Source organism: Chroicocephalus ridibundus, chromosome 2 (assembly GCF_963924245.1).
Source record: "Chroicocephalus ridibundus chromosome 2, bChrRid1.1, whole genome shotgun sequence".
Classification (NCBI taxonomy): Eukaryota; Metazoa; Chordata; class Aves; order Charadriiformes; family Laridae; genus Chroicocephalus; species Chroicocephalus ridibundus.
This window is the reverse complement of record NC_086285.1, coordinates 12,376,156-12,403,496: the sequence shown is the minus strand read 5'-3', so window position 1 is coordinate 12,403,496 and position 27,341 is coordinate 12,376,156. Positions and strand designations below refer to the sequence as shown.

Genomic DNA, 27,341 nt, shown 5'->3' with positions numbered 1-27,341 from the left:
CAAATGCATATAGGTATAAGCGCAGAGCACTACAAAAACTTACTCAAAGAAAATCGCTCCAAATGCCACTCCTTACCCTCCCGCACCCCAAATAAATAATTAATATAAGTATTTGTAAGTGGGGTGAACCTTAATGCTGAATTGGAGAAAGGCTGTTTCCAAGTTAAATCAGGACAAAGACAAGTCGTCCCACATAAAGACAAAATGTGTCCTTCAGTGAGCACACAAAAATGGTAACAGAACTGTTTATGAAGTAGAGATTTCTGGTCCTTAATATTTATGTCCAGTAAGTGTCTTCAGACTCTGTTCCAGTTTCAAAAGACTGTCACTTGAAACTGACCAGTTCTAACTGGTTATGGTTTATTTCCCTAATCATTTTCCAAAGCCACACAATCCTCTCGATGTATTTTTGTATTATAATAGATTTAGTGACTTATTCATTAGTACCTGTTCCCTCTCAAGTGGGAAGGAAGCAAGCTAGTAAGTTAATAAGAACCAAAAATTAAGATTTTTAGCTGCCCCTACATCCTTAGACAAAAGGCAGATGAATGTAAGAATATAAAAATATGCAAACTGTGACTAAGTCCATGGCTTCTATAAAACAAAGGCTAAACAATACTATGATAGAAAGTTGGTGGGGATCTCTGTACACAGCCATATAGCATTCTTTGTGAAAGACCTCTCCAAGCCAGCAGCTCCCCAACCCCCCCATTTACACCATCCAAGAGGCTAGAGCTGACTAAGGAGAGCGTGACCTGCATGGAAGTTAACCGGCAGAAAGATCAACAAGGATGCCTGAACTTCTGAAGGTTAAATGCATTTCAAGGAAATTCCAATATAAGAATTTTTCAGCTATTGAACTTCTTTAAATCGACTCACTCAGTGTGGAGCTCAGTATTCCAGTATGCTTTTGACCTACGTTTGCTATAGTTGAGGGACTAAACCAGAATTTTCTAAAGATTCAAGCAACACAAAACTTTACCAGCAGATGCAGTTCCCAACACCACTGGTTGAGTTTTCGCCACACTGACATCCCAAATACCATCCCTGTGGCCAACATATTCCTTTACTAGTTGACAGATTGCCCTTGATGTTGTAGTTTTAAAACTGGATACAATCTGAAATAGCAGAGAGACCAACATTATTTTTCCACATTGACCCAAGATTAAGTATCTCACAAATACAAATAGATACTAACATTTTCATCACGATTCTTCAGTGCTCTGACAGCTCACTATTTTCAAGAATTTGACATTTGATGGTTGGAAAGTGAGTTTGGATGCAAATGCATCTCAATTACATTTTGTTTTCTTTTTTAATAATCCTCCCTTTTTACAAAAGGCAAGATAAACTATTGTGTACCACAATAACACAACCTCATTGCAATAATGCGTTGTACAAACAGAGCGTGCACTTCCCATTCTGTTTGTGTAAAGGATTGTAATTTTTAAACAAAAAACCCCACAAAACAAAAACCAAAACAAAAAAAACCCCAAAACTTTTCTCGCCTATTCCCAAACAAGGATACATCTGATAACTTAAAGACAATCCATGTCACCCAGTGTAACGTCTTTGAAAAACTGTACTACTTATTAGATAATTCTAGTAAAATCCAGAAACATTCCCATTTGAAAGTGACCACCATTTTTCCTCAAAACTGCAAAAAGCTAAATCAAATCAAACATTAATCCGAGAGCGTATGGCAGTTTATTTGTGTAACAAAGCATATTTTTAGAGATATGTCAAACTCAGCATTTGATAAGCACATTCCCTCAAAGCCAATGCTGTTAGAGGAAAACTGAGAAGACTCATTAAATCCAAATTAGTATGTGCATAAGTAATATGAAATGAAAAGAAGAAAAAGTCTAGCAAGAATGGTAAAACTACAAGGCGTTATAGTACAGGAAGGCTGAAAACACGCAATATCTACAAAAAGTTTGTCTCGCTGTAACACTTCAGAAACAAGTGAAACCAGGAGTGGTGAAAAATTACTTCAATAAGAGCAAAACCACTGTTAAAAATACCCTGGTTTTACCCCCCAAGCCTTGAAGGTCATAACTCTACTTTGAGAAAGACTATCTGAAAAGCTTTGTTAAAACTAAAACAAGACGACGACTTCAATTTGTGTTTTCCTCTGCATGCAATTATGGGCAGGTATCTATCTGACCAGTTAAGTCAAAACCTCTAATGCTTCAACACAAATCACATTAAGACTTATCAACAGCTTAGTAAAAGTTAGAAAATTAATTCAGTCTACACTTCAGATACAATAAAATAAGGTTAAAATCCCATTAGTTTTTTGTATCGAAAAGGAAGTTCTTAAATATGTCATTAAAGCAAATTACTTCCAAAAAGGTTTTTAAAAGTTAACGAATATCTGCAAAAGCATTCCAAATCCTGAGCATGTCAGCTTTCCAATGATGAAATGATAATGCCCTATTTGAATTCCAAATTAACAGCTAATACGCATTTCATTTTCACAGCAGAAGAAGGAACAATCATTAAGGATGCATTGAAAAGAAAATGGGTTAATGGTAAAGATGATTAGTTCAACCATACTGCAGAGTTTCATAGGCTTTGAATACAATCCTACAGATGCAACTTTCACATTGAATATAGCCCTTAAACTAAAGGGAATCATGTATGAGAAGTGGAACAGCAGAATTAAGTAAAAAGTGAAGGAACAATATAGCGCTCAACTCAAATTCCAAACTTGAAGGTTTCAGCTCTCAACCCCACACTCGAACTATGCTTGCATTCTGTCTTTCTAATGTTGAGTCAAACCTCCAACTTGTCAAGAAGCACAGATTTTCCAAAAACTGCTGGATAGTTCTTTCATTGATCATTTAATGGAAAGGCTGTAAAACTCTTTTTGGAGTATTTAGCAGTCTTGAATGAACACACAGAAGGTAAGAGATCAAGGACACTATCTAAGACTAAATATCCAGATACAGATATTTAAGGCACACTTTTCCTACATATCTCCCCCCCCGCCTTCTTTCCTTCTTTTTTGTTGTCCCTCACTTCACATACCAGTAATTGGATAAACTAGATAGTGCCTGGATTACTTTCTGGTTCCTTAACCATACGTGCACAATTTTCCAATAAAGGAAAGGAAATACTTAAGTAACATCCAACTTGCTAAAAAGAGGCCTCTGCACTGCAGAAAAAGTTTTTAAAATAACTTCACCAGATCCTGGAGTATCATATACAAATGCAAGTAAAGTGAGCAACCATATCGAGTGTATTTCTGCTTTGTCTGTCCTCTTCCTTAAATCCACATAGTTTCATGTACTTTCTTCTACACAGAGATTTGTTAATATGAAAACAATTGTTAGCCATGTAAAGAGTAGAAAATTGCAAACTGAAACAGCACAAAAAACAATTGTTTACCATGTAAACAATTGAAAACCAAATACAAATGGAAACAGCTGTATGGCAAACAAATTGAAACACCTTATAAAAATGTCTCTTAAGCAGACAGGACACATTAGAAATAAGAATGAAAACTTGGTCAACTCCAAACCAGTCCAGCAGCATTACACTGTGACTGATGAACGGAACTTCCTGTGGAGCAACATTACGCAGTGAGGTCAAAAATTACATCTTCCAACAGGTTTCATACCCTTCAACTGCTGGGTGAAGAAATACCTTGCTTTAAGAGTCCTTTTCCTGATCCAATAGAATCAGTGATCATGGAAGTTAGTTTATGAGGAGCGAGTTATATCATTTCAGTTTATTTTAGGATTCTGCACAAACTGTTAACGTTTTCCTGCTGTCTTAACAACTGCTATAGCCAGAGACTGTTAACATCAGCAGTAACATCTTGCTAACATCAAAACATGAATTTCACACAGCAATTCCTGCATCTACAAAAAACTGCAGTTAAATTACAGGATCTTCTCCATTAACATATACAAAAAATTATTTTCAGATTACTAAGCACTAAATCTACTCTATATGCTGCTAAAAGCATCCTTTTCTCATATAAGTTTTGCCAACTTAATATTCAGACTCCTAACTCAGCTAAGTGACGAAAAGTATCCAGGTATGGGAATTTTCTATGAAGAACTCAAATTAAGCACGTTTACCTCAGCATTTTTCCCAAGAAAATGAACAGCTTCAGTCTTAGCATGTTTTATCAATATTAAAGCAGTCAAGGATCAGCTTTCTCATTAGAACAAGCAAATATTGAAAGCTCTTTTCAGAACAAACCTAAACTGGCAATCAGAAAAATGTAATCGTGTGCAGTTACACAAAACAACTGGTTTGTAAAACTTAAGTTTCTTGAAATTACCCACAGGGAAAAAAGATTAAAAAAAAAGACTTCTGACAAGCTTTAAACTGGGCATAAAGTAACAGTATAATGGATGGGTTGAAGAAAAAAGTTGCGATCCACTACCCCACTGAGTTTGAAATACAACCCATTTTTGGTGAACAGCATTGTTCATTCAATGCTCACAAAAATACATACGACATAAGAATTTCAAAGCTATTGAACTCTTAAACCTCTTCAAATGCCATTTTCCCAGATAGTGTATTAGGTAATTCTAACTGCCTCCAGTCAGGATACAGACAGAAAGATTAGTTTGTTAGAAACTTAGTTATAGTCTTTCCTGACTTTCGGTTATAGTCTCTTCATGGGTCAAGAGACAAAAGGTTGCAGCTTCAGCTCTTCTGTGCAGGAAGGAAGCAGCAGCTGAAATAAAGCCACTCCCATGGTGTGTAGAAAGGTGTCAAAGAACACACCAGAGAGAGATGCTCTCAACTTTATCATTTCCCTCAGCTCTCCTTGCCTACCCTTCAGTAAAATCAGATTCAGAGTTGTGGAAAGAAATATATCAGCACATTCAAACACCTGTTGGTTATCAATTGATATACTAGATATGTACGTCTATAACAAGGTATTAAATTCTTCATGTTCCACTACTCATGACTACTTTGCTGTGCATGCATATCAGAACACCATGAAGCAAAGCAGTTACCCAGGAGTCTCCACCCCATACTTCCCAGCTTCCCACGCTGAAGTTGCGAGGTCCACCTGCCTTGCCCGGGAAAGAATATGAGCGCTACATTGCAAGCAAGTGAAAGAAGACAAGCATTTAACACCAGCCTTAAAAAAAAACCAAACCAAAAAAACCACCAAACACACCAAAAAACGAAAAAACCCCAATACCACACTAGAGAAAGTACTAACCCCTAGCTACATAGTAGGTGTACTAATACTATATTGTCCCTATTAATATCATGTTCTCACTATTTAAGTGGCCTCATTAAAGAATTTGTAAGTCATTAACTCTTAAGAAAAAGGAAGAGGCACCTCTATGCATCAGATTGGCAAGAATAAAGAAGAAAGTCTGAAAAACAATAAAATCAAAAGGAGACCAAATAAAACACAGTAACTTAGATCTATTTCACCATACTACTCTTATTCTGACTCTCAAACTTTCAGACTACTTAACAGATGGTATTTCCAAGACACCTACAGTCATTCTATAACCACTCCTTAGGCTGCAATATGGGTCAGCATGGAGCTTCTTATACAGTTGGTTCGCATACCAGATCCCACTGTGGTTTCCTCACATTTCATTTAATCTTAATAATGTATTGTGAAATGACCCTGAGATGGGGGCAAAAAGAGCAGCAGGTAAACTCTCTACGAAAACTGAAAAAGGGGAGAGAAAGAGAAAACCAAAATACCTGACAGATGCAGATGGGCAAAATTAAAAGCATTGGAAACGGTAACTGAGCTAAGAGACCAGGCAAAAAAGATCGCTAGCTACTAATTTGCAAGGCTTGCAACATAAAGGAAACAAACTGTTCTAGTCTTATACCTAAAAAATAAAAATTATTTTTAAAAAACCCAAACTATAATAGTACACATATAGATGCCTATTTAAATCCCCATTTCAACTGCAATACCCAAATCTTTATTCAGAAATTCACTACCAAGTTCTCAATTTGCCTCACGAAACTCAGTAATTATTTTAGTTCTCTTTGCAAAAGAGTAATCTCACATATACACGTGTGCACACATGCTCTCCTCTCCAACATTCATACTTTAAAAAAGATAAGCAATTATTGTAAAAATGTCATATAGTGTGGTTGAAGTAATGGGTAACTGATGAATCAGAGATAAAGATACTGTTCCTTATGAGGCAGGTTTACTTAAAGAACAGCATTACTCAGCCTAAGGAAACCACAATTTACAACTTAAAGACAGCCATGTTAGTCTCACGAGTACACATTGATGAGTAGAGGTTTAATTTGTCTCATACCTTGCTAGTAGATGCCTTGTAAGTTGTCTTTAATTTCTGAGAAAGCTGACTGGTACTATGACTGGCTGTTGAGACAAATAAATTCAGAGGAAGAGATTTCAAATACAGCATTAGCTTATTTGTATAAGTAACTGATATTAATTCCTTTCAATAAGATTCTAAGTTTTGGCCGGGTGAATATAAAAACAGTAAATTCAAAAATACTAGTTCAGGATTCTTTGAGGTTCTCTTACCTTTTGTTTTCAGTTGTCCTTTGCTGAGTTCAGCTCCATCAATTGTCTGTCCTTCAGCTGCTAAACGCTCATTAAGTGTATCAATCTCTCTACGTACTAACGATAAAAAAAAAATTCACATTAATAAAAAAAAATTAGTATCATTAACAATATCATTAACATACTACTTAAGAATTGTTATGGTAAGTAATCTATTTTATGCTAAGGACAGGAAAGGAGACCAACTGTGATTTTATAAAAGCAGGTCTCACCAAGACATAAACCAAGACTCATGCTGAATTTTCCAGAGATCAACCTTGACCCAGATTCCAAGGAAAGTATTAGTGGCTTACAATTACTGCTACTTTTACTAATAAATGTGACTAAGATTAGCAAAAACAGCTTTTGTGAAATACATGGCACACCTATAGTGAATTAAATCCAACAGAAGACAGAAAATTTGCAGTATCATAAGTATTTTAGCCACAGAATTAGTACGTAATTTCTTGACAAAGATTTTATTCATCATGAAACAGTATTCTCCCCTGAATATGCCTACTGCTAGAGTTCCAGTAAGAAAGGTAGTGCAGTTTAATTTTTTATACTTTGAAATCCATTAAAAAAAACATAGAATGACACATATATTTTACATTCAAGTGTTTTAGAACATTAAATATGATCAGAACATTTCATTGCACATCAGACAAAGCATGTAACTGTAAGAAGAATATGCTTTTCTGTCAATTATTTGTAACTCTCACCAGCGCCATTTCAACACAAGACAGAGTGATGTCATAACTAAAATAAATTAGGTACTCATAAGTGATTTCCAGTGGCTGGGCTGTTTTAAAGTTGCTCAACTTCATTTCATAAAGAACATTATAGTTTTTCCTCAAAATCTGGGCTGATATTCTTTAAGCGTTCTCCTCAAGTGAAATCCTATTGAGAGGCTTTAACCAAGCAGTTTTGGGCTGTTCCTAAGAATAAGCCTAGGCCTGTCTTTCCACAAGTTCTTAGGATTTTTTTTTTAAAGAAGTCATTCTCTCCCAGGCTTTGAAATGTGGGAGAACGTGACCCATCAAGAGTATGCTTCTTGCTGTTTCTGAGAAATTCACAGAACCCTCAGTTCTAAGCACTGGAAAAGTCAGTTTACGCTTGCGTACCACATCCAAGTGCTTGAAATGAGCAAAGCAAGATTCTTTCCGTGTTTTCAGTCACATACACCTAAACTTTTATAAAACAAAGACAATATGAAAGAGAAGTAAATAGAGACAGGTCTGTAGTAACAGATGACTGAAACAAGCAAGCCAGGCCGATAGAAGAATTGCCTGAAAGGCGTGAACTAGAACAGTGAGGTGAAGGAGGAAGACGAAGAAACAAAAGCAGAATAGAAGGAAAACAATCATACTCTGGAGGGTACAAACAAATTCGCCACTTGTTTTCTGACAAACATTTTTGAAGTGGGGCTGCAGGGAACAATCCCTACTTTTCTTGCTAACAGTCAACTGGTAGCAAGAAAACTCTGTTGTGAAAATTGTCACTAAAAAATGTGCAGTGTTGATGATAGCCTTTAACCAACGCAATCTCAAGGCTTTAAGACAATAAAAAAAAAGTACATTTTCAAACAGCACGGAAGAATGTTTTTTTGACAGGAGTGTTTGATTTAACTGTGGGAACAGATTAGGTGTGGAAAAAAACCAGACAGACTCCACAACTCAGAAGCAAAGCCACGCAACACAGCTTCCAAGATCCAGCAAGGAAAATTGAGCAGAGGCTTTATTGTCTGACTGCCTGCGTTACTTACTATGGATCCTCTTACATCACCTTGGATCACTTACATTATTACCATATGATTGCATTGCCATTAAACAAAGAACATTCTGTGCAGATACCACCTGGAATTTTTATCCAAGTGCTCTACTTCAAAATTCATGAGTAGTTGCAGGTGCTGGCTAGGCAATGTACTAAGTAGTATGACCCGGAAACACCACATTTTACACTTTTTCAAGGCACTTGATCAATTTTATTTACTAATATTACATCATTAAAATTAAGCCTGTAAATATACAACAAAGCCACAAACTTCAATGCCTGAACGGAGTATATACCAGAGCCTACAATGACAAGGAGACAGATACTTCATTTTCTTTGCCTAAGAGTCAAGGAGGATGACACACATCAGTTCTCACTACTTGTGTCAAAGAGCTAAGAAAGCGATTTTTCTGAAAAGATACAAATTCAAAACAATACTTGAACTCCTCGCAGAAAAGGTACACTAAGTACGCTATCCAGGGTAAGCATCTCAATTAGTGCTACTATATCCTAAATCCAAAAAATTCATATGTTGCTGGAAAAAAATAGATACTCACATTCCAAATTTTCAATATACAGGTTTTCAAACTCCCGCTCTATTTGTCCAAAAAGTTCAAGGAGTGTATTCCGGACAGAAGATGGTAGCTTAGAATCCTAGGAGGCAAAATATCAGGGTTTATATTTTTCTTTACACATATTTTATGTAGATACCCTTCCATCTTCAGCTGATTTTAACAGTTCTCTCCATCTCCCAGCAAACAGAGAAATTAAAACTACTACTAGCATAGAACACAAAACAAAAAGCTCTGTGCATCACAAAAATTTTTCATTTTACATACTCTTCCTCTTTCAAGGGACAAGAATTCAAATCACGTGTGGGGTTTTTTTTTTGTTTTTACTAGAGACAAATTATAAAACCAAGATCCATGTACAACTCATTAAAGAAAAAAGGGGGAGAAATGTATAATACAACGTCAAGATGCTTCCAGTTCAAGACAAAACAATACCTGTGGTTGACAAAGTAGTTCAGAAGTTGACTATGCATTAGGTTAGGAAGTTGTCATCACAAAGCACCTTATTACCAAAGCTTGAGACAAACTAAGCTTTTAAACATATTTTCAACATTTACCTACTTTTGTCACTAACCATAACTAAGTGTGAAGGAAACTGCAATTTCTAATCCTGCCCTCCCCAGATATTATTTAAGCATCTCCTCTTCACAGAAAGTATTTTGAAGCAAATTCACAGAGGAGGGCTGATTTTTTTTCTTCAGTATAATCAACATAGCAATTCCAAGGCACAAAACCAACTATGTGTAATTATCACAATATGTAAGTTGCCTTACTGCATTTATTATTTATCTAGGTAGGCAGCTATAAACTTTTGTTTTGTTTTGAGAGAAGTTTCCACTTAACTGAGCCTTACCCTAATGATGAAAAAGCTCAACTACTCCTTTGGAGTGTAGCTAACCTGTCATCTCAGAATTCAGTAAGACAACAACTTATTACTGGACAAACCTGTAAATAATGCATCTGTATTCAAAAACTGAGAAATATCTATGCAAGGAAACAAGTTACCAAATTCTGAAGTGAAATTAATATGGTATCATGTATACCATATTACCAATATATCAATGTTCATCTATCAACTATACGGGGACTGTGCCCATCAGCAACATCTACTTTTTATAAAAATAGCAAAAGTATGTAATTTCAAGATCTTGAAATCATCAGCTACGAGCAAAAGAAGAAAACTGACTCAGCTTCTGCCACAGCACAAACCTTTCAGGTCTAGAGGTACAGAAGCAGCGTTACTAGAACGGGAGTACAAACTCCCATGGGAGTGGGAGCACATGACACCACCCAAATTTGAGTGAACTTCATTATTCAACGCAAGTTTAAGGATGATTATAGCTTGTTTTGTTCTTAAGTGTTCCAGCAAACTCAAACCAAAATAAATTTGTTCCATTCCTATAAACTAATTGAATTAGGACAAAGTGTGTGCATATTAGCCATCAGAGGGCAGCACAAGCCTTCCACCAAGTCAGCATCTAAACAACCAGAATTTAATCTCACTCACATATTCGTTCATAGAGTCAAGATGATTGTCTTCAGAAACAGTTAGAAAAGCCTATCATGATCCCGTTTTTGTAAGTTATTTTTGAACATCAATTTTAAAGAGAAGAGCAAGAGAAACGACTAAACAGCCAGGATGTAGAGCACACCTGCTCTGTGGATAATTCAGTTTTACACCAGTTTCACAGTTACTTTAAGCTGTGACACTGTGCTGAAAGAAGTCGTCCTATGCTCCTTATGTCCCCCTAGGATATTCCTTTCTGCATCTTCATCTGCCTCTCCCTTGAGACAGTACTCTTGTTCATACAATCACAGTCAGCCAGAACGTGAAACAGATCCTGATTAAAACCAACTTGAACCAAAATTGATTACAAAAGAATACTATACAAATGAAACACTATTAAGAGAGAAACACTGCAGTTAGAAGAATTATTTCTGATTCAATACCCAATAATTCCATACAGTAAGGTTATAAAGAAACTAAGTTATCCTACGACTTTCAAAACAGAAAGAGATGTAGTAAAGGTTTTCAATCCCCTTCCCAGAGCCTGAAAACATAAGCAAATCTAAACCTGCCCTAAAGTAACTAGCATAGTAAAATGCATCAACTTCCTTTACTCTCTTTAAAGTTGACATCATTTAAATTAGCTTATTAAAATACCATGTAATAATGTTACCTGTTTATCTGCAAAAGTACTTTTCTAGATCTCCTGTGGTTTACAGCTCCACTATGAAGGGGCATTAACACTCTGTACTTGTTAGAATCTGCTACTGGCTGTTCAAGGTTAAAGTCAACATAACTAAGATGATACATAAAACATTTAAAACATTTACATTTACAGCATAATACACTTACAGAGTTTGATAAGAAATACTAAAACAGCTCAAAATTTTGGTTTACTACACAGAAGTGACAACATGGCTTGACCTCTCAGCTGCCCTTCACTCTTTTCCTGAAGTAAGGCTTTAATAGCCGAAATGCACTAACAGTTTTTGATCCAAATACTTATATTCTCTGACTTCTAGATGACTACAAGGAACAACGTGGGCCCTCTTAGTTCCCAGAAAACTAACGCTGTAATTAACTGAATAATACATTCAATTAAAAAAAAAAATCTGTCACAACACTGAGAGAACAGTAGGTTTTTCCTCCAGAGTATCTGCGGAGCTGAAAAAGTGGGGTTTCTCATAGCCAAACACCATCAGTATTTCAAAACACCTCTCTGATAAAAATCAAGTTTTGCAACATCTTTGCCAGGCACACATTAACGCTGCATATTCAATTTGACAGTAAATAGTTTTCAAACTGCTATTTGCTTATCTTTGGCAGCACTACTTCAAACACTTCCTATAGGAGCCTTACCAACACTTAATCTCAATATTGCTAGGTGAAGCACTCCACGTGGCTCTGGATTGCATCCACTACACAGACTGACATGATTAAGAAAATTACAGAAGTTTGCAGTTGTTGTTCTTTCCCTTAAATTTAATACTCAGATTACACCTTCATTTGAGCCAAATTAAAAAACAAACAAACAAAATACAAAACCACAAACAAAAATTTAATTTAGCTCACACCTGTCAAGCAGGCAATATTTGTTTACTTTACGGAAAGGAACACAGAACAGTGTTCCCGCTAATACCTTCCCTATCAGGGTCGTAATAACAAACATTTTGGTTTATTCATATTCCTGTGTTACTACTATTCCAAATCCAAACTTATGAAATCAAGAATCAATCTTCAACTTTAAGAGATGGGGTGGAGGGGAGGTACAGTGAAATAAAGAGGCTGTTTCTTTGTATTTCTTCATGGTTTTGTCATTCATGTAAAAATACACAAAAGCCAATAAAAAGCTCCACAGGTCTGAATACAACCTGTAACACTATCAACATCCACATCAATAGTCTCCGAAGACAGTCAGTTACCCAAGCAGCAGCATATTATCTTACCTGCCCCTCCAGCATGTCTCTCTGCAGTCCTGCCCGTTCTTGCTCGGAACTGTTGGTTCTTCGGATTGAAAGACTGTGCGATTTACGTTTCTGCTTTGCTTGGCGAGCAGATGCACAACTTCCACTTTCTATTGGCATTACTTCAAAAAAACAACTTCACAGAGGCTCCTGTGATAAACTAAGGACAAGCATTACACATTACAAATTGCTCTGCCAAACTAACTAGAGTTTAAATTTTTTTTCTCGCAATAGAAGTATTTAGTTCTACTAAATTTTGGAGTTGTTTGGGTTGTCATTAAAAAGAAGGGATCCCTATTACTTACAGCTACTCTTCAAACAACATTAAGTTCAAAAACACATACGCATATATGTAAATTAAGTGGAATCATTTCTGCATTACGTAGTCATTAGATAACAAACCTTCACAAAAGAAAAATAAATTCCGCTCATTTTGGAGAACACTAGCAGAGACAGCCCCAAAATGCTTCCAGGAAACAACTATTATGCATACTATATTTCACCGAAATGCATGCAAAATTAAAACCCAGCTGGAAAATGAAAGCAAACAGACATGATAATTTAGGGACACTGTCAGGTTAAAAGTGTACTATGCAAAATCAAGTGTTAGTACACAAAATTTAACAGATGTGCTTGTTTAAACATAAGCAGAAAATAATTTTAATAACAGAAGTTCTGAAAACTACTTTCCACCATTTTTGACAGCTCACATTTTCACTTTCTTGATAGTAAAAGAGCCCATGATCTAATGAACAGAGTGACAAGTGCACCTGATGTACCAGGCTGTTGTTGTTAATTTTTGTCAGCTTGTTAAAGCCAAATATGCACTTTAATATCCCTAAAAACACCTGACAGTATCACCAATTAATATTACCATGCATGATCTACTGCTTTCCCCTTTTAAGAAAAATCAAATTATGTTTGATTTCTTGCATAAACGTGGAGAATATGTTCTTTACTGTCAAAATCTTATTTTTACAAACAATTAATTACTGGATATTTTTTTAATTTAAACCTGATATTCAGCAGAAATTATTATTAGTTTCATGGAGTACCAGTTATTAAACATTTCAAATGTTTTAGGGTTGATTACTCAAAATTTTTCAATCATGAACATTGAGAACAAAATAAAAATTCATTCTCCAGCATAAATGATTTCTGAAACAACAATTTCAACTTCAAATAGCTGCAATAGTTTGCAGAGAAATAGGAGAGCAGAGCTGGCAAAGCTAACAAGGCAACTGAGCTTCCTTTTAAATAAGTTGCTCAGAGAAAATTTAAACCAAACCCAGGGCCGCTTCCAATTTAAGATCCGCCAACACGCTAGATCTCAAGCTAGGAATGAGCACCAGCGCTATTAACAAGACTAGCCATTAACCAGGTTGGTGGTTTTGACATGGTATTTTCAGCTTTTTAACATATCATAAAGCCAAGGAAAAGCATATCTTACTAAAAACACAGTATGCACCATGAATAAAAACAGATTTAAATTTGCTTTGGTTTTTATACCACAAACATTAAAATATATAAATATATATAAATTTATATCAAAATGAGACTAGATTTAGTTAAGGTTTTGATGCCCATCCATCTTCAAATTTTCTCATTAAAAAAACTTGGTATTTTAATTAGCTTTTGGAACACCCGAGTTCCAGTAACCTGACACCAATTCCACAGTGAATTTAAAATAAAATTCAGGTTGCACCAGTATCTTGTACTGCACTGAAATGATCTTTTTTCATTTCCTCTGGACTCTGCACAGTCCTTCCCTGCACCTAATCCCATCAGAGCTTTTTATGTGTGATTAATCAGTAGTAACTAATTAGCTATATTCACAAATTAAAGAAGAAAGAAGAGAAAGAACTACCATTGGGCAGTTTCTTATTTGACTAGATTTCTTTTTTCACTGTGGCTAGATTCCTCTGCCATAGAAAGACAGGACTGAAACTAAAAAAAGCCCATCCCATAAACAAGTTACTGCCAATTTTCTGGGCTTCACTAAGTATCTTCCAGTTCTTGGACATATGGTCAAGAATTAGGAACAGGTTTTCAGTGCTCATCACATTTCTGTTTCTTCTCAAAACATGATCAGATCCCACACACATGTATATTCTCCTCTCTTCCACCCTCCTTCCTATCTCCCTTCGGAACCACTCTTTCAGTGGCTTTCAGTTTGACAGTTTCTGCAGCGTTTGGGTTACCATTTTAAGGCCTGAGGCACCAAATTGTGTGTACCACATAGATGTGTTAAACAGTTTTATATCTATACATACACAGTTAAATATAATCACATAAATCATTTAACCAGTTTCACTTAAGCTGGGGGGGGGGGGAAGAAAAATCTAATTTCTAATTCTAAGTCAAATATGTCTCCTGAGCTGTAGTTATACACCAAGATATTAAAATGGTTTATGCCTTACCAAGCATTGTTTTAACTATGTTAACTTCCATTTGCTGTCTGCTGCCAACCGACTTCATTTCAGAGGACTTCACCAATAAATACCCTTTTCTGGATTGCTTCGTAGGATCACAGAATAGTTTGGGTTGGAAGGAACCTTTAAGAGTCATCTAGTGCAACCCCCTGCAATGAGCAGGGACACCTTCAACTAGACCTGGTTGCTCAGAGCCCCGTCCGACCTGACCTCGAATGTTTCCAGGGATGGGGCATCTACCACCTCTCTGGGCAACCTGTGCCACCGTTTCACCACCCTCATTGTAAAGAATTTCTTCCTTAGATTCAATCTAAATCTACCCTCTTTTAGTTTAAAACCATTACCCCTTGTCCTGTCACTACAAGCCCTGGTAAAAAGTCTCTCTCTGCCTTTCTTATAAACTCCCTGTAAGTATTGAAAGGACACAATAAGGTGTCCCCAGAGACACCTCTTCTCCAGGCTGAACAACCCCAACTCTCTCAGTCTTTCTTCATAGGAGAGGTGCTCCAGCCCTCTGACAATTTTTGTGGCCCTCCTCTGGACCCGCTCTAACAGGCCCACGTCTCTCTCGTACCATTGGTTACAACTGGTTTTCTGGGCTGAGAACATACATTGCTGCCTCATGTCTGATTCTTTTCATCCGCCAGTACCCCCATGTCCTTCTCCACAGTCCGCTCTGGATTCCTTCATCCTCCAGTCTGTATCGATATTGGGGATTGCCCCAACCCAAGGTGCGGGACCTTGCACTTTGCCTTGCTGAACTTCATGAGGTTCACATGGGCCCACTCCTCAAGCCTGTCAAGGTCCCTCTGGATGGCATCCCGTCCTTCAAGCGAATCAACTGCACCACTCAGTATCAGTACACATAGATTTGGCAGCTATACGTTCTAGCACATAGAATTTAAAGGGACACAGTCAAATACATGAGATTACTTTTTTACATAGTGAAATTCTCACACTAACTACACAAAAGTTTCTACTTTCACAGCTCATAAGCAAACAGAAGAGATTTAGGTAAGAAACACCTCTGTTGTTATATCTATTTGGTAGCAGCACTTCACCTGCAGCCAGTGTCCTTGCCAGAAATCGTGCTCTCCTCATGCCCCAGCGTGACCACGTCACTCATGCACTGCTCTGGAGAGAGGAAGCATGCACGCTCTTCCCCAGGCTCTGCAGAGGGTACACACAGCCACAGCAAAGCTGAAACCAAAGAGGCAACAAGCAGGCATGTGCATACAGAGGACAGGAAGGAGAAGCCGAAGAGGACTAGCTTCACTGCCTTTAATACCATTCTGAATTCCGCCAAATAGCCTTACAGGCTTTCAGTAAGCGAGCAATGATTTATTCAGGATGTAAATTCAGTTTAAAAACGTGACAGTGTCCCTTTAAATATTGACTTCACTTTGACAATTTCAGAACTATGTTGATGCTAACTGTAACAGTAAAAGGCTGCAGGTTTTTCAAGAGTAGATTTCACAAAACAGATCCTTGGCAATATGATACTAAAAAAATAAATAAATAAGGTGCTCATTTCTAGCAGTTACCTGATTCCCCTTATTATGTAAGGTTTTCAAACAATGAAAATTACCTGTCCAGAATATCAGTGTCATGTTACATATCCTATGAAAACCATATTAAATATTGATTAGTGAAACAGTCAGTAGTATACAAACCAGTAAGTCTTTCACATTTTTGAAACTTTTGTAGTTAGAACACACCAGACGACAGGAAAGGGGGGGGTGAGGGAAAACATCAACACACGTCAAGGATAAGCACCAAATCCCAGACAAACGAAGTAAGAAAAAAAGGCTTCAAAATGACCTATTATATATTGTTAGTCAGATGTAGTTAATCATAACTTCTGAGTGTTACACATGGGTTCTGAAAAGATAAATTCACTAAATTGACTTTCCTTCTACTTAGTAATTCTAGAAGTAGGATGAAAAATCACCAAGAAGTATGGGACTCGTTTCCTGAGCCAAATGAAGCTGAATTCACAAAACCTAAAAATTAGCAATCAAGAGTAAAAAAAGCTGAACAGAAGTACTTTTCAAGGGAAAAAAAAAACAGGAAAGGGGGAAGAGTGTTGTATTACTAAACTATATTTATTAAGGGTGTCAGTTCACAAGTACTGTGTTATTAAAAAGTGAGCTTATGAGACATATTGAGCTATTCTGCTCAATCATTTTGGAAAATGCTACATTTGCATAGTGTTCTTCACATAATAACCTGTCAAAGTCTCAAGAGAACGATAGCAAACGAATTTCTGACAAAGTCAATCATCAGAAGTAGGGAAGAAAAAGATGTCCTAGAAAACATCTAGACCACAGGTGATTACTCCTTTCTGAATGCAAAGATACTTCGGTATTTCAGTTATACTGTTTAATTAAACTCATGGCATATTTTACAGTGTGTTAAATTAAAGTTCTGCCACCTACCTTTCTGTAGCAGATGTTACTATGTATTCAGTCACAGGAAATATTTCATCAGAGTAACAGTAACGAGCAGATGTGTAATCAAGTACTGCTTTATTCAGCTACAACAGAGAAATGGCACCAAACAACAGTGCACACACTGGTCTTACTAGACTTAAAAATTCATTGCAGCAACCAACTAATTATACTTGCCTACTTCTTCTACTCTTGAACACAGAACAAGCAGACTGCTGAAAGGAAAGAATTCCTGGGGTATGCACACTGCTGAAGCCAGGGAGAAAATCTGTTTTAAGAAGTGTCAAAGCACAGACAGAATGGCTACAGTATTGCATTGCCTTTTTTGTTCATTCAAGACAACACGCAAGTCTGTAAAGAGAAAGCATAGGGAAGTTTCAGCAACGTGTCTTACACAAGATCTCCCTGCTCCATTTTGTTTAGAGTTTAGCAATAGTAATACTTAATATTTAAAGGATTGTGTTAAAAAAAAGAAAAAAGAAAAAAACGCGCCTAAACCAAAAAAAAACAGAAACAATTTTACTGTATTTGTGTGTGCTCTTAAACCTCTTAAGACTGTCTCAGGTATCTCATTTTCAAACCTGGTTTAGAACAAAATTTCAGTGTATACTACATAAGAAACAAAGGCTTTTTACAATAGTAATTATTGTCCTGTGCAACATTGAAACCTTAAGATACAAAGATGCCAATTAACATGGGTTTTTTTCCACAAAGCGGGGAGGGAAAGGGGAAAGACAGGAGAATGATTATAGTTATTAAGTTCTTAATTACATGTAACTCGGTTTGACAGCATTACTCATGAGTTAAGGGAATTTAAGTATCAACGTACGCCACTACAATCTTTATTAATATGCAAAGAAATCAAATTTAAAGGAGTAAAACTTCCATTTTGAGGTCTTCAGTGAACAATTTGTTTCAAGGATGCTGTACATTCAAGTGCCATTAATTCAGTGCAGGCTCCAAGAATACTGCACACCTGAGAAAGATCAGGATAAACAGACTTCTTTGTAAGACTAATTGTACTGCTAAAGATAAATATTTAGGAAACAAAACCATTCCAGATCATCACATATGATGCTAGAACCACTGATAAGTGTGCTTAAATCTTATGAAATCCACTCAAGCATTAAAACATCTTTTTTTTTTTTTTTTTCTAAATTTAGTGCAGCATTCTTTCAAACAAAACTGGTGTTCCACCAAAAGGAAATGGGGAAAGCATCCAACCACTGAAAAGGTGACAATCTCCTTTTGATAGAAAGTATAGTAAAGAAGTGGCACCGATGAACTGTAAGTATGTTATACAGCTGGAAATCAACAATAAAAGCTTTAACACATTAGTAAGTAACTACTCTGAGCAAGCTTCTAACATCAGCTTCCAAGCATAAGCCAGCCCAGTTTTGCTGCTAGCAAGCTTTGATCTTGCTAATTCAACTATGTCAGCAAATGCTGCAATCACACCAAAATGCAGCTCAGACCCAGCCTGCCAAACTGTCTACTAAAGCAAGAAAATGATAGTCTCAATCATACAGACTTATTTTAACTAAAATTAAACAACAATAATTACCAAACTTGGGTAATTTTTTTTTTTAATTTAGAATAGAAAAGAAACCTGCCTGGGTCTACTAATAATTATCAGACCAAGACCTGTTAAGTAAAATTGCTGATGTCCTGAAAGCCTAAAACTCTCCTTTGAGATCTGTGCCACCTCAGCTCGCTGAGCATGCTTGCTGTTTTGGCTAGATTAGATGGTATAGGGTACAATATGTTCTTACATTTAACGCTAGTTAGTTACCTATCAGTATATATTGTACCTTGTTTTATTAACAGGTATTAATTAGCTGACTTTATTGAGGAGTTCCACAGACAGCATCAGGTCCTGCTAAATTACTTACTGCTGGTTAAATCCTAAAATATGTTTGAAGGCTATTTCCTGTTCTATTTCCTTAGCTGTTTCACAGACATTTTAGCTCCCGTTCCTGTATTAGCAAATCCCTAATAGCTTAAAAGCAGTCTACATGTATGCACAGGTATGCAAATACAAGACCTGAGGGTGAGAAATCCTAAGGAAGTTCAAGAGCAAAGGCAGTTTAACCAGGTATTTGTTTAAGGAAGCAGTGCACCACAGTCAGAGGCCAGAATCCTACTGTGCTAGTCTCTAAACAAACAATATTTAGGTACTTACTTCCAATGTACTAGATAAATTGCTATTACGCTTTCATGCGAGCAGAGTGACCTCTAATGTCATTGCTCTTCATTTGGCAATATATTACTTGCTAGTAAATTAGAATCTTTTACTGCTTAAGATATAACAAAACCAAGTAACTTTGACACTAGCTATCATACGTTTAGCAAGCTTTTCTGAAGCACCAATAAATAACCTTTGTACAGCACATTCTTAAAGCATTTCCTCATATGGCCTACCACAGAGAACTACCAAATCTTCCAACAGGCACTGCAAGTACCCACTCCTTCCATCTTGAAATACTAAGATATTCTTAAAATAGTCAGTGGGTATTACTCAAGGACAAGAAAGTAACAAATCACTCTGGTTTGCAAGGAGACCATCTTGATTCCTGTCCGTTCCTCAGTAGTCATGCATAGAGTACAAACTCTCCCTGCAGAGGTTTGAAACAGTAATCTCTGGAACAAGCCCCTCACCCTGGCCTTCACCTCACAAGACAAGTCTTAGCTCCAAGACTTAAAAACTTAGCTCCATGACATAAAACGATCCCAATCTCATCTCAAACATATAAAATACAATAGTGCTTAATTTCTCCTTACTTGACACATACTAGTTCTCGCTTGCAGTTTCTGGATTTTGTAGAAGTAAGCTCTTCTTTCAAGACACTTTAAGACACCACACTCACAATATTTCTGCCATGACTGTACCCACACTATCAAGCATTTCAGTCCATACTAGAGACTGCAAGAAGTCTTAAATTTAAAAGAAAGACGGTAGAAGAGCATGACTATATTACAGTCTCACCTTAGAAAGAGTTACCTTTAGATTTAACATGATAAACCTAGTTTAGGGACAAACGTACACATAAACAACTGGCATTAAAAAACAAACAAACCCACATTACAGTGGCCTTAACCCCAAATGTTGGATGCAGGCACCTTTTGTTAAAATAATTGCCCAAGTCCACAACACACAAAGCTACATTTAAAGTCATTACAAGAAGACACATTAGGGCTGACACACTCACACAAGATCTTATCTAACCTAAACTACTCATTAGAAACCATACTCGAGGATTCTTGAGGTTACCAGCTCACTTTAGCAAATATCCCATAAGAAACGCCAACAGCAGGCTTGCTTGGAAAACAGTTTTAGAAATTTGCTTAAGGAGAAAGACACTGCTGTGATGTTGCAAAATGGGTGCCTGAACAATAGCCGTTTGTATAATTTCAAGGTGTACTCAATGACACTGAATCACTTCAAAGAAGCTGTTCCACCAGTTCTTTACGTAAATCTTCCACAAATTACTGTTACAGAAAGCATACTTTAAAACGCTATAATGAAACAAATTTTGACAAGCTGGAAGATTTAACAAGAGGGATGAAAACACAGAAGTTTCTCTTTTCTTGCAAACACCAAGATTTCCTTAAACAACGGTTCAAGGCTTAACTTGAAAAAGTTTTCCTTGTCTTTGCATAAGCGCAATCTTTTTACTTAATTCCCTTCTACAACTGGAACCTAACATGCTCAACCTCTGGTTACATTAAGCATATTAATTCTTCCCTCAAATCTGTTTTCACCTTCTTTAGCTCAGGAAAAGAGACAAATACTGCAAATGGCTCTTTATAGACATAACGTTTACCCGTCTCAGAAGGTTCTAAGTCATCTCTATGACTTGAGGTGACATCTTTTGGACTCGATGAGCTGACAGGCCCCTTCCAACCTAGACAATTCTATGATCTCCCCGCTGCCCAAGGCCAGATCTACCCTGCCCCACCACAAACAGCACCTCACTTCCTCATGCGTCTGTGCCCCGCTTCAGGGAATTTGGGTGTTTCATTTTTACTCCATTCGTACGTGTGTCAGAGGACCTGAACTCAACCTGCAGACTAAGGAGGTGCCAAGCCTGGCTCGTCCTGAGGACATGCAGCCGCACATAAACAAAGTTCGCGAGCAGGGTCTCCTCAGCTGGCACCTCGCCTTCCCTGCCTGCAGACCTGGAGCCACCCCTACAGCCTGGGGCTGGACGTGTTAAAAAAAATCTTTAAAAAAATATATAAAATAAAGACCACCACATAGGAGAAGAGGAAGAAGGGCTTATTTTCGGTTATTTCGTTTTTTAAGAAAAAATGCGCAAGTCATTTCACGCGGAAACACGCCGGAGCACGACGGGCGGGCAGGGGGTGCCGAGGCGGGAGCTCCGCCGCACGCCGCGGGCCCGCCACCGGGCCCGGCACCGTGCCCGCCGCCCGCGCTTTCCCCGACACCCCCGGCCCTGCCCGGCCCCGCGGCTCCCCCTGCGCCCGCAGCTCCTCGGGGGAGCCGCTGCCGCCGTCGGCGGCCGGCTGGGAGTGTGGGGGGGTGTCTCACCGGGCGGGAAGATGGCGGAGGGTCTGCGCCCCGCTGAGGGGAGCGGGGCGCCCCGAGCCCCCGCACTCACCTGTCAGCCACAGCCGGGGCGGCGGGCGGGAAGGGGCAGGGCCGAGAACGACGGAGGGAAGGAGGAGGATGAGGGCGGGAGGGGCAACGGCGACGAGCCCGGCGCCGCGCTCCGGCAGCGACGCGCCTCAGTGGCGAGGAGCCCTCCCGGCGACATCCGGCGGCGGGCGGAAGCAGCCCCCGCTCGCCGCCATGGCGACGGGCCGCTCCTCGCCGCCACCCGGGCCTCTCCCCGCCCCGGAGGCTCGGAAACGCCACCGGCACAGGGCTCGGTACCGGAGGTTGCCAACCCGTTGTGCTGCATTTGACCCGAGATGTGGTAACGGAACACGGAGCGGCCGCCTGGAGAAGGTCGCCGTCGCGGCAGCAGGCCCCGCCAGAACGACAAGAAGGGGGGCAAATGGCGGCACGACCGCCTCCCCCCGCCTCGACGATTCACTGTCAACCTGCCTCTCCCCGGCGTCAACTTGCCTCATCAACAATGCTGATATTTAAAAGGCTGGGTTGTGTTTCATCATAAGTGTTGCCCGAGTGGACCGCTGCGGACTGACAAGGGAGACGAAACTTTCCTGAAACACCACTGGGGTTCCGTATTTTTTAATATAGAATGGCTGGATAATACTGAATCTGGACTTTTTCTATGGCATCTGCAGATGATGTGACAGAAACAGTGAATCAAAGCCAACCACTATATTCTGCAAGTAGGCTGTTCACTTTGAAGCTTACAACACATAATTGAAATGTGATTAATTCCTTTGCTGATTAACACTTAGAAGAAGCCTTCACCTAAAATTCTTATTCATTGTAGCAGATTGTGAAAGTCAAGAGGCCTTTGCCTAATTATTTTCTCTCTTCCTGCAGATTATCTAGCCGCCTCAGAAGAGGTCTGTGAAAAGGCCAGAAGAATATGTGCCTCAGAGTGAGGGCTGAAAATATTACATTTTCTTTTCATGTGCTTCCAAGCTACAAGTACGCCTGCTGTTCTCTTTCGTCTTCTTTTTCCTTTCTACATCCTTCTGTGCAGTCGTGTCTTAATTGCAGCTGCATTGATGCAGACAAAAATAGTGTGTTTTACCTATTTACTAGCATCTTTTCAATTACTGGAGGTCATTCTATGAGATAACCAGCCTAACTGGTTGAGAAGTTACCATAATTTTAGCCTGTTCCCTTCTTCAAAGCCAGCAAAAGGAGCAAGGAAGGGAGCAAAATGAGTAGCTAAATGGCTTTAAGGATGGGAAAAGCAGGAGACAGAACAGGCAAAAGAAGATGGACAAGAGGCAGAACAGAGCTGCCTGGGAGGAAGCCTGAACACAACCTGACCAAATGCCACTGATGCTTTGAATTCTCTTTATAGTTGGTGCCGCTGCCGTTATCTCAGCTAAGTCACAACTCCAGTCCTCAGCTGCTCGGTTCCTAACTAGACATTTGTTTAAACCTCGTTATTCCTACCAAAATTACTTCATCCTAATATAATACTACAGTACCATAACAGTTTTAGCTATAAGTATGAAGGAAAAAAATGTCCAGTGAGAGCACAAGGATCCACATTTGAAAATTCCCTGGGAAAACACTTGGTGACTTATCCTCTGGAGCAGCTCACTCTCTAGCAGCAGGGGGCAATACAGATACGACCATTTTTTTTTCCTGAGGAAGAAATGCAAAATGCTGCAATAAGACAGGGGCTTAAACAACTTTTTTCCTTGATATGCGGTGACTCTGACCTGAAAATTAACAGGCCTTGTGCGGATGCAGTTGCTTTTTCATGACAAAAGAACAGCAAGTGGCCTATTGTCACTCTAGCCCTGTTACTAGTTTGGTTTTGTCATGGCACTACAAGAGTAGCGGGCATTGAGTACAGCGGGCATTGAGTACTGTATAGGAACAAGTACAGAACAAAAGACGCCACCTGCTTTTCACAAACTACTTGCTTTAAAACAAGAGACAGATAGCAATACAGGAGCCTAGGGAAACAGGGGACGGTACTAGTTAGCATCTTATCAACAGCCAAGAAGCTTTTTTAATAGTCACTACAGTACACAGAGTGGCAAAAATTAGGTTGTCCTGGAAAACGCCTTCCAGACCTACTTCTGCGCCTGTGGCTGGACTTGAGAAGACAAGATACAAGGCTTAGGAAACCAGCAACAGAGCAGGTTAATAGATGAATCTCCCAAATTAAGATTTTCCAAACTTGTAAAAGTAGCAGGAAAAGGCAGAGCCTCCTGTCCAGAGCTCAAACTGAAAGAAAGAGAAAAAGAACAATAGATCTAGAGGAGAAAAGCGCTCGAGGGCTATTTCTTCCTTCATATAGGAAACCTCCTAATAACTCCTTCCCAGAAGAGCGGTTTCCTTTATCATCAGTCATCACTTCATGCTATACAAAAACATTTGCAAGCCATCCATCATAACACCCTTTCCATCATACTTGAGATAGCAAAACTAAATGCAAATACAACATCCTACTTATATATTTAGCATACATGTCTTACATTTTTACTATAAAGCCATCTGTCTTCTCTGAAGCAGGCTGAAGCCAACCCACTTTCCTGAAATAGGCCTTTTAAGAAAGAAGGGTGAAACGAACAACAGCAGATTAGTTAGGTCTGGGAGGTATTTACCTCCCAATTCAGAAAAAAAAACCAGGCTGTTGTTTGCTCTGCACATAAGCATATCACTTAGACAAATGCTTTTTGAAGAGCTATGACTCCAGGGCAGGAGCAGACTTCCGAGAAGGGTTCTTCAGGGAGACCAGGAACAAGCATAGGTCTATCACTGAGAAGGGTGAGCTGGAGGTCTTAAACATTAGAACAAGTAAACAGGAAGCTTAAAAAGGGCAGGTTGGATGTGAAGGGTGGGAAAAAAACCCTTAATTTTTCTTGGCAAAGCTGAAAACTGAGGAGAGGCTCAAGAGTCTATGCATTCTAGGCTGGGGTCAAATCCCAGGTTTGTTCAGCATTTACTTCATTCTGGGGTTTACCGTCTTCGTGTTTAACTTGCTGGAGAATTTTCTTCCAGTTTGGTGGGGGTTGCATTTCCCTTTGTCTTAGTAGATAGCAAGATTCTATCAGTGATTTGCAGCTGGTTGCATTTTCGGGTGAAATGAAAGACTTCCCACTGGTGACAAGAAACTGCTTTTTGCCTGTTAGTAGTGTGTTTGGAAACAGTCGGCAGACTTCAAGAGATGCATAAATTAAATCGAGTCTCAAAGGAAATCGAGTCTCAAAGGAATGCATATATCACTTCAGACCTGCTTCTCTTTACGTGGGGTGGAGTAGAAGTTCTGAGGTTTCAATGAAACGCATACAAACGCATTACAAAAAATGAGGATATTTTATTTCCAAGACAAATAGCTTGTTTGAATGTACAAGGCAAGTCTGGAGGGGAGCAAGAGGGAAGATGATACAGGTGACATAAAACACCTGATCCTGAAAGTGTCTTTGGTTAAAGGCCTGGGAGGTCTCTCCCTTGTCTGTTTTGTGAGAAGGGTTTATTGTGGGGCTCTCATCCTTTTTGGCTGCCCTTTAACCTCTCATTATCCACCAGGACCTGTCAGACCTGGTGCTCACAAACATCACTCCAAGTGAAGTGTTTTGTTGGTTTGCCCAAAACAGGAACTATAGTTGTTTCTGACAGTCAGCTTCTAAAGTGCCTGTATGGAAGTTCTCAATAGTTATTACTAGGAAAAATAAAATCTCTTTTCCCCATAATCTACAGGGATACTTTTCTGGTATCCCCCCACTGTGTAGCCTGAACGTCACTGCGTACCTCTGCTCCTTCATGTATGTCATATGTGCCCCAAGTATAAATAGATCCCATCTCTGGTTTTTAGGGTAGAAGTTTATATTCCGAAAGAGCTTCACTCTCAGGAGGGTCGGTTAATTCTGTTGTCTTCATATGAGATGCTGGTTTGAATGTCCATCTCAGTAGTTAAGAGTACTTTTCACAGATTTATGTAGCTTTAGTTGCATTAGAATGATAGAAGAAAAATTTGATGCATTTTTTTTTTCATCTGGAACAATGAAACTAGCAAGAGATCAATATGGTGAAGGATGTTTTCAGTATTCCTACAAAGCTCGATCTCCAGTTACTGTGATCTCATGCTAAACAGTGACTCAGGATAAAAAGTAATCTTTGTACATTTTAGTCCTTTTTCAGAGTGCATTATTATTAATGTTCTTGTGTTAATTAATATTACATTTGTAATGTACTTATGAATAATACAATATTAACATTAATGCTCTTATGTTGTGTTTTCTATAGTTAAAGGGATATGCAGCAGCTGGCATATTCTTACTTTTTTTTCTTTTTGATGCTCTGTGCTGGCTTCAAGTGGCTTCCGCTTAAATCACCTCCTGCTCTCCTTTCATCAAACTCCGTACACCCTGTAAGATATTAACTGTCAGTTTGAACATTTTGGTTCTGCTAATGGTATTTCTCAATGAAAGGCCATCTGTCCTGTTCACAGGAAAAATCAACCCAAAACAGACTGAAATGCTAGAACATGAGCTGAGAGGCAATCAGAAAGAGTAATGCCTCAAAGACTTGTGAAACGTCATTTCTAGGCCTTTTATGGGATCTAACCATAAATCCAAATCTGTGGACAGGCAACAAACCAGAAAAAGAATTCTTGTTCAGAAGGTACTCAGTTGGTGGTGTGAAGTTTCTACAGAGGCTGGTACTGAAGTTCCTCCACCATTAGACTGCATATCTGGGCATATCTAGAACTACTCTATCCAAGCAGTTCATCTTGACATCTTGCCTATGCTTGATTCCTATCCATAAACTGGGTATTTCTTTCTCTGTCCCTTAAAAACCTTAATGAGTTAGGCAATTTCAGAGCTTGACTAACACAGAAACTGTCTTCTACAAACTGTAGCTGTCAGTGAAGGAGGGGAGACAACTGGCCAGTATTCCCCACCTCTCGGAGTGCCAGACTGTGATCTGCACGGCACACACTTGACCTCTTTAATTGACGGGGTGCTACTATGCAGTAAAGAAAAACGTCCGAGATTAAACGTGCTGGAGAGACAAACAAAAAGCTCTATGACTCTAGTCGCATGGTTATGGCATCTACCTGAAAGAACACTCCTAGAACTGATCAGAAATTCAGTCCTGGAACTGTTTGCCACACACATGGGCCCATCTGTAGGAGACAGCACTTTGGTACAGTCCTTTGGTTTCCACGAGTGGGTGGAGACAAGCAGCAGCACTTGACGTTAGAAACAGTCAAACCTCCTGATTACAAAGGCAAGTTAAAGGCTCCTCTCAGCTTTACAGGTCACAGCAACAGCACAGTAAGACACCGGTCGCTCCCCAGATGAGGCTTGGGGGCTGCCCTCCTGCCGTGCCCTGGCCTGGCTGGTACCGCACCCACCGAGGCCCAGCCTGGCCAACCTGCCCCTCCTCTGCCTAGGCCAGGTTCCGCCGTGCAGCTGCGTGCCCCGGGCCTCGGTGCCGCCTCACTGGCGACCGCTGACGGAAAAGCGTCCCGGAACC

The 27,341-nt window shown here is 39.0% G+C and overlaps 1 protein-coding gene across 3 annotated transcripts in view; it reads right to left on the bottom strand.

Annotated features, from left to right (window-relative positions):
• WDR37 (WD repeat domain 37) overlaps positions 1-21,974 on the bottom strand; it is a 46,552-nt gene extending 24,578 nt beyond the window's left edge. The window contains exons 1-7 of one of the 3 annotated variants that reach the window (XM_063324447.1): positions 21,850-21,974; positions 16,366-16,397; positions 12,328-12,505; positions 8,860-8,956; positions 6,512-6,607; positions 6,279-6,343; positions 983-1,118 (exon numbers count right to left, since the gene is read on the bottom strand). In XM_063324447.1, the coding sequence (XP_063180517.1) occupies positions 983-1,118; positions 6,279-6,343; positions 6,512-6,607; positions 8,860-8,956; positions 12,328-12,465 (532 nt within the window). In that variant the 5' untranslated portion in view covers positions 12,466-12,505; positions 16,366-16,397; positions 21,850-21,974. Of the gene's footprint in view, positions 1-982; positions 1,119-6,278; positions 6,344-6,511; positions 6,608-8,859; positions 8,957-12,327; positions 12,506-16,365; positions 16,398-21,198; positions 21,410-21,849 lie in introns of those variants that run through there. The other 2 variants (XM_063324449.1, XM_063324448.1) reach the window with 2 other exon arrangements.
• Between the last annotated feature and the right edge of the window lie 5,367 nt (positions 21,975-27,341).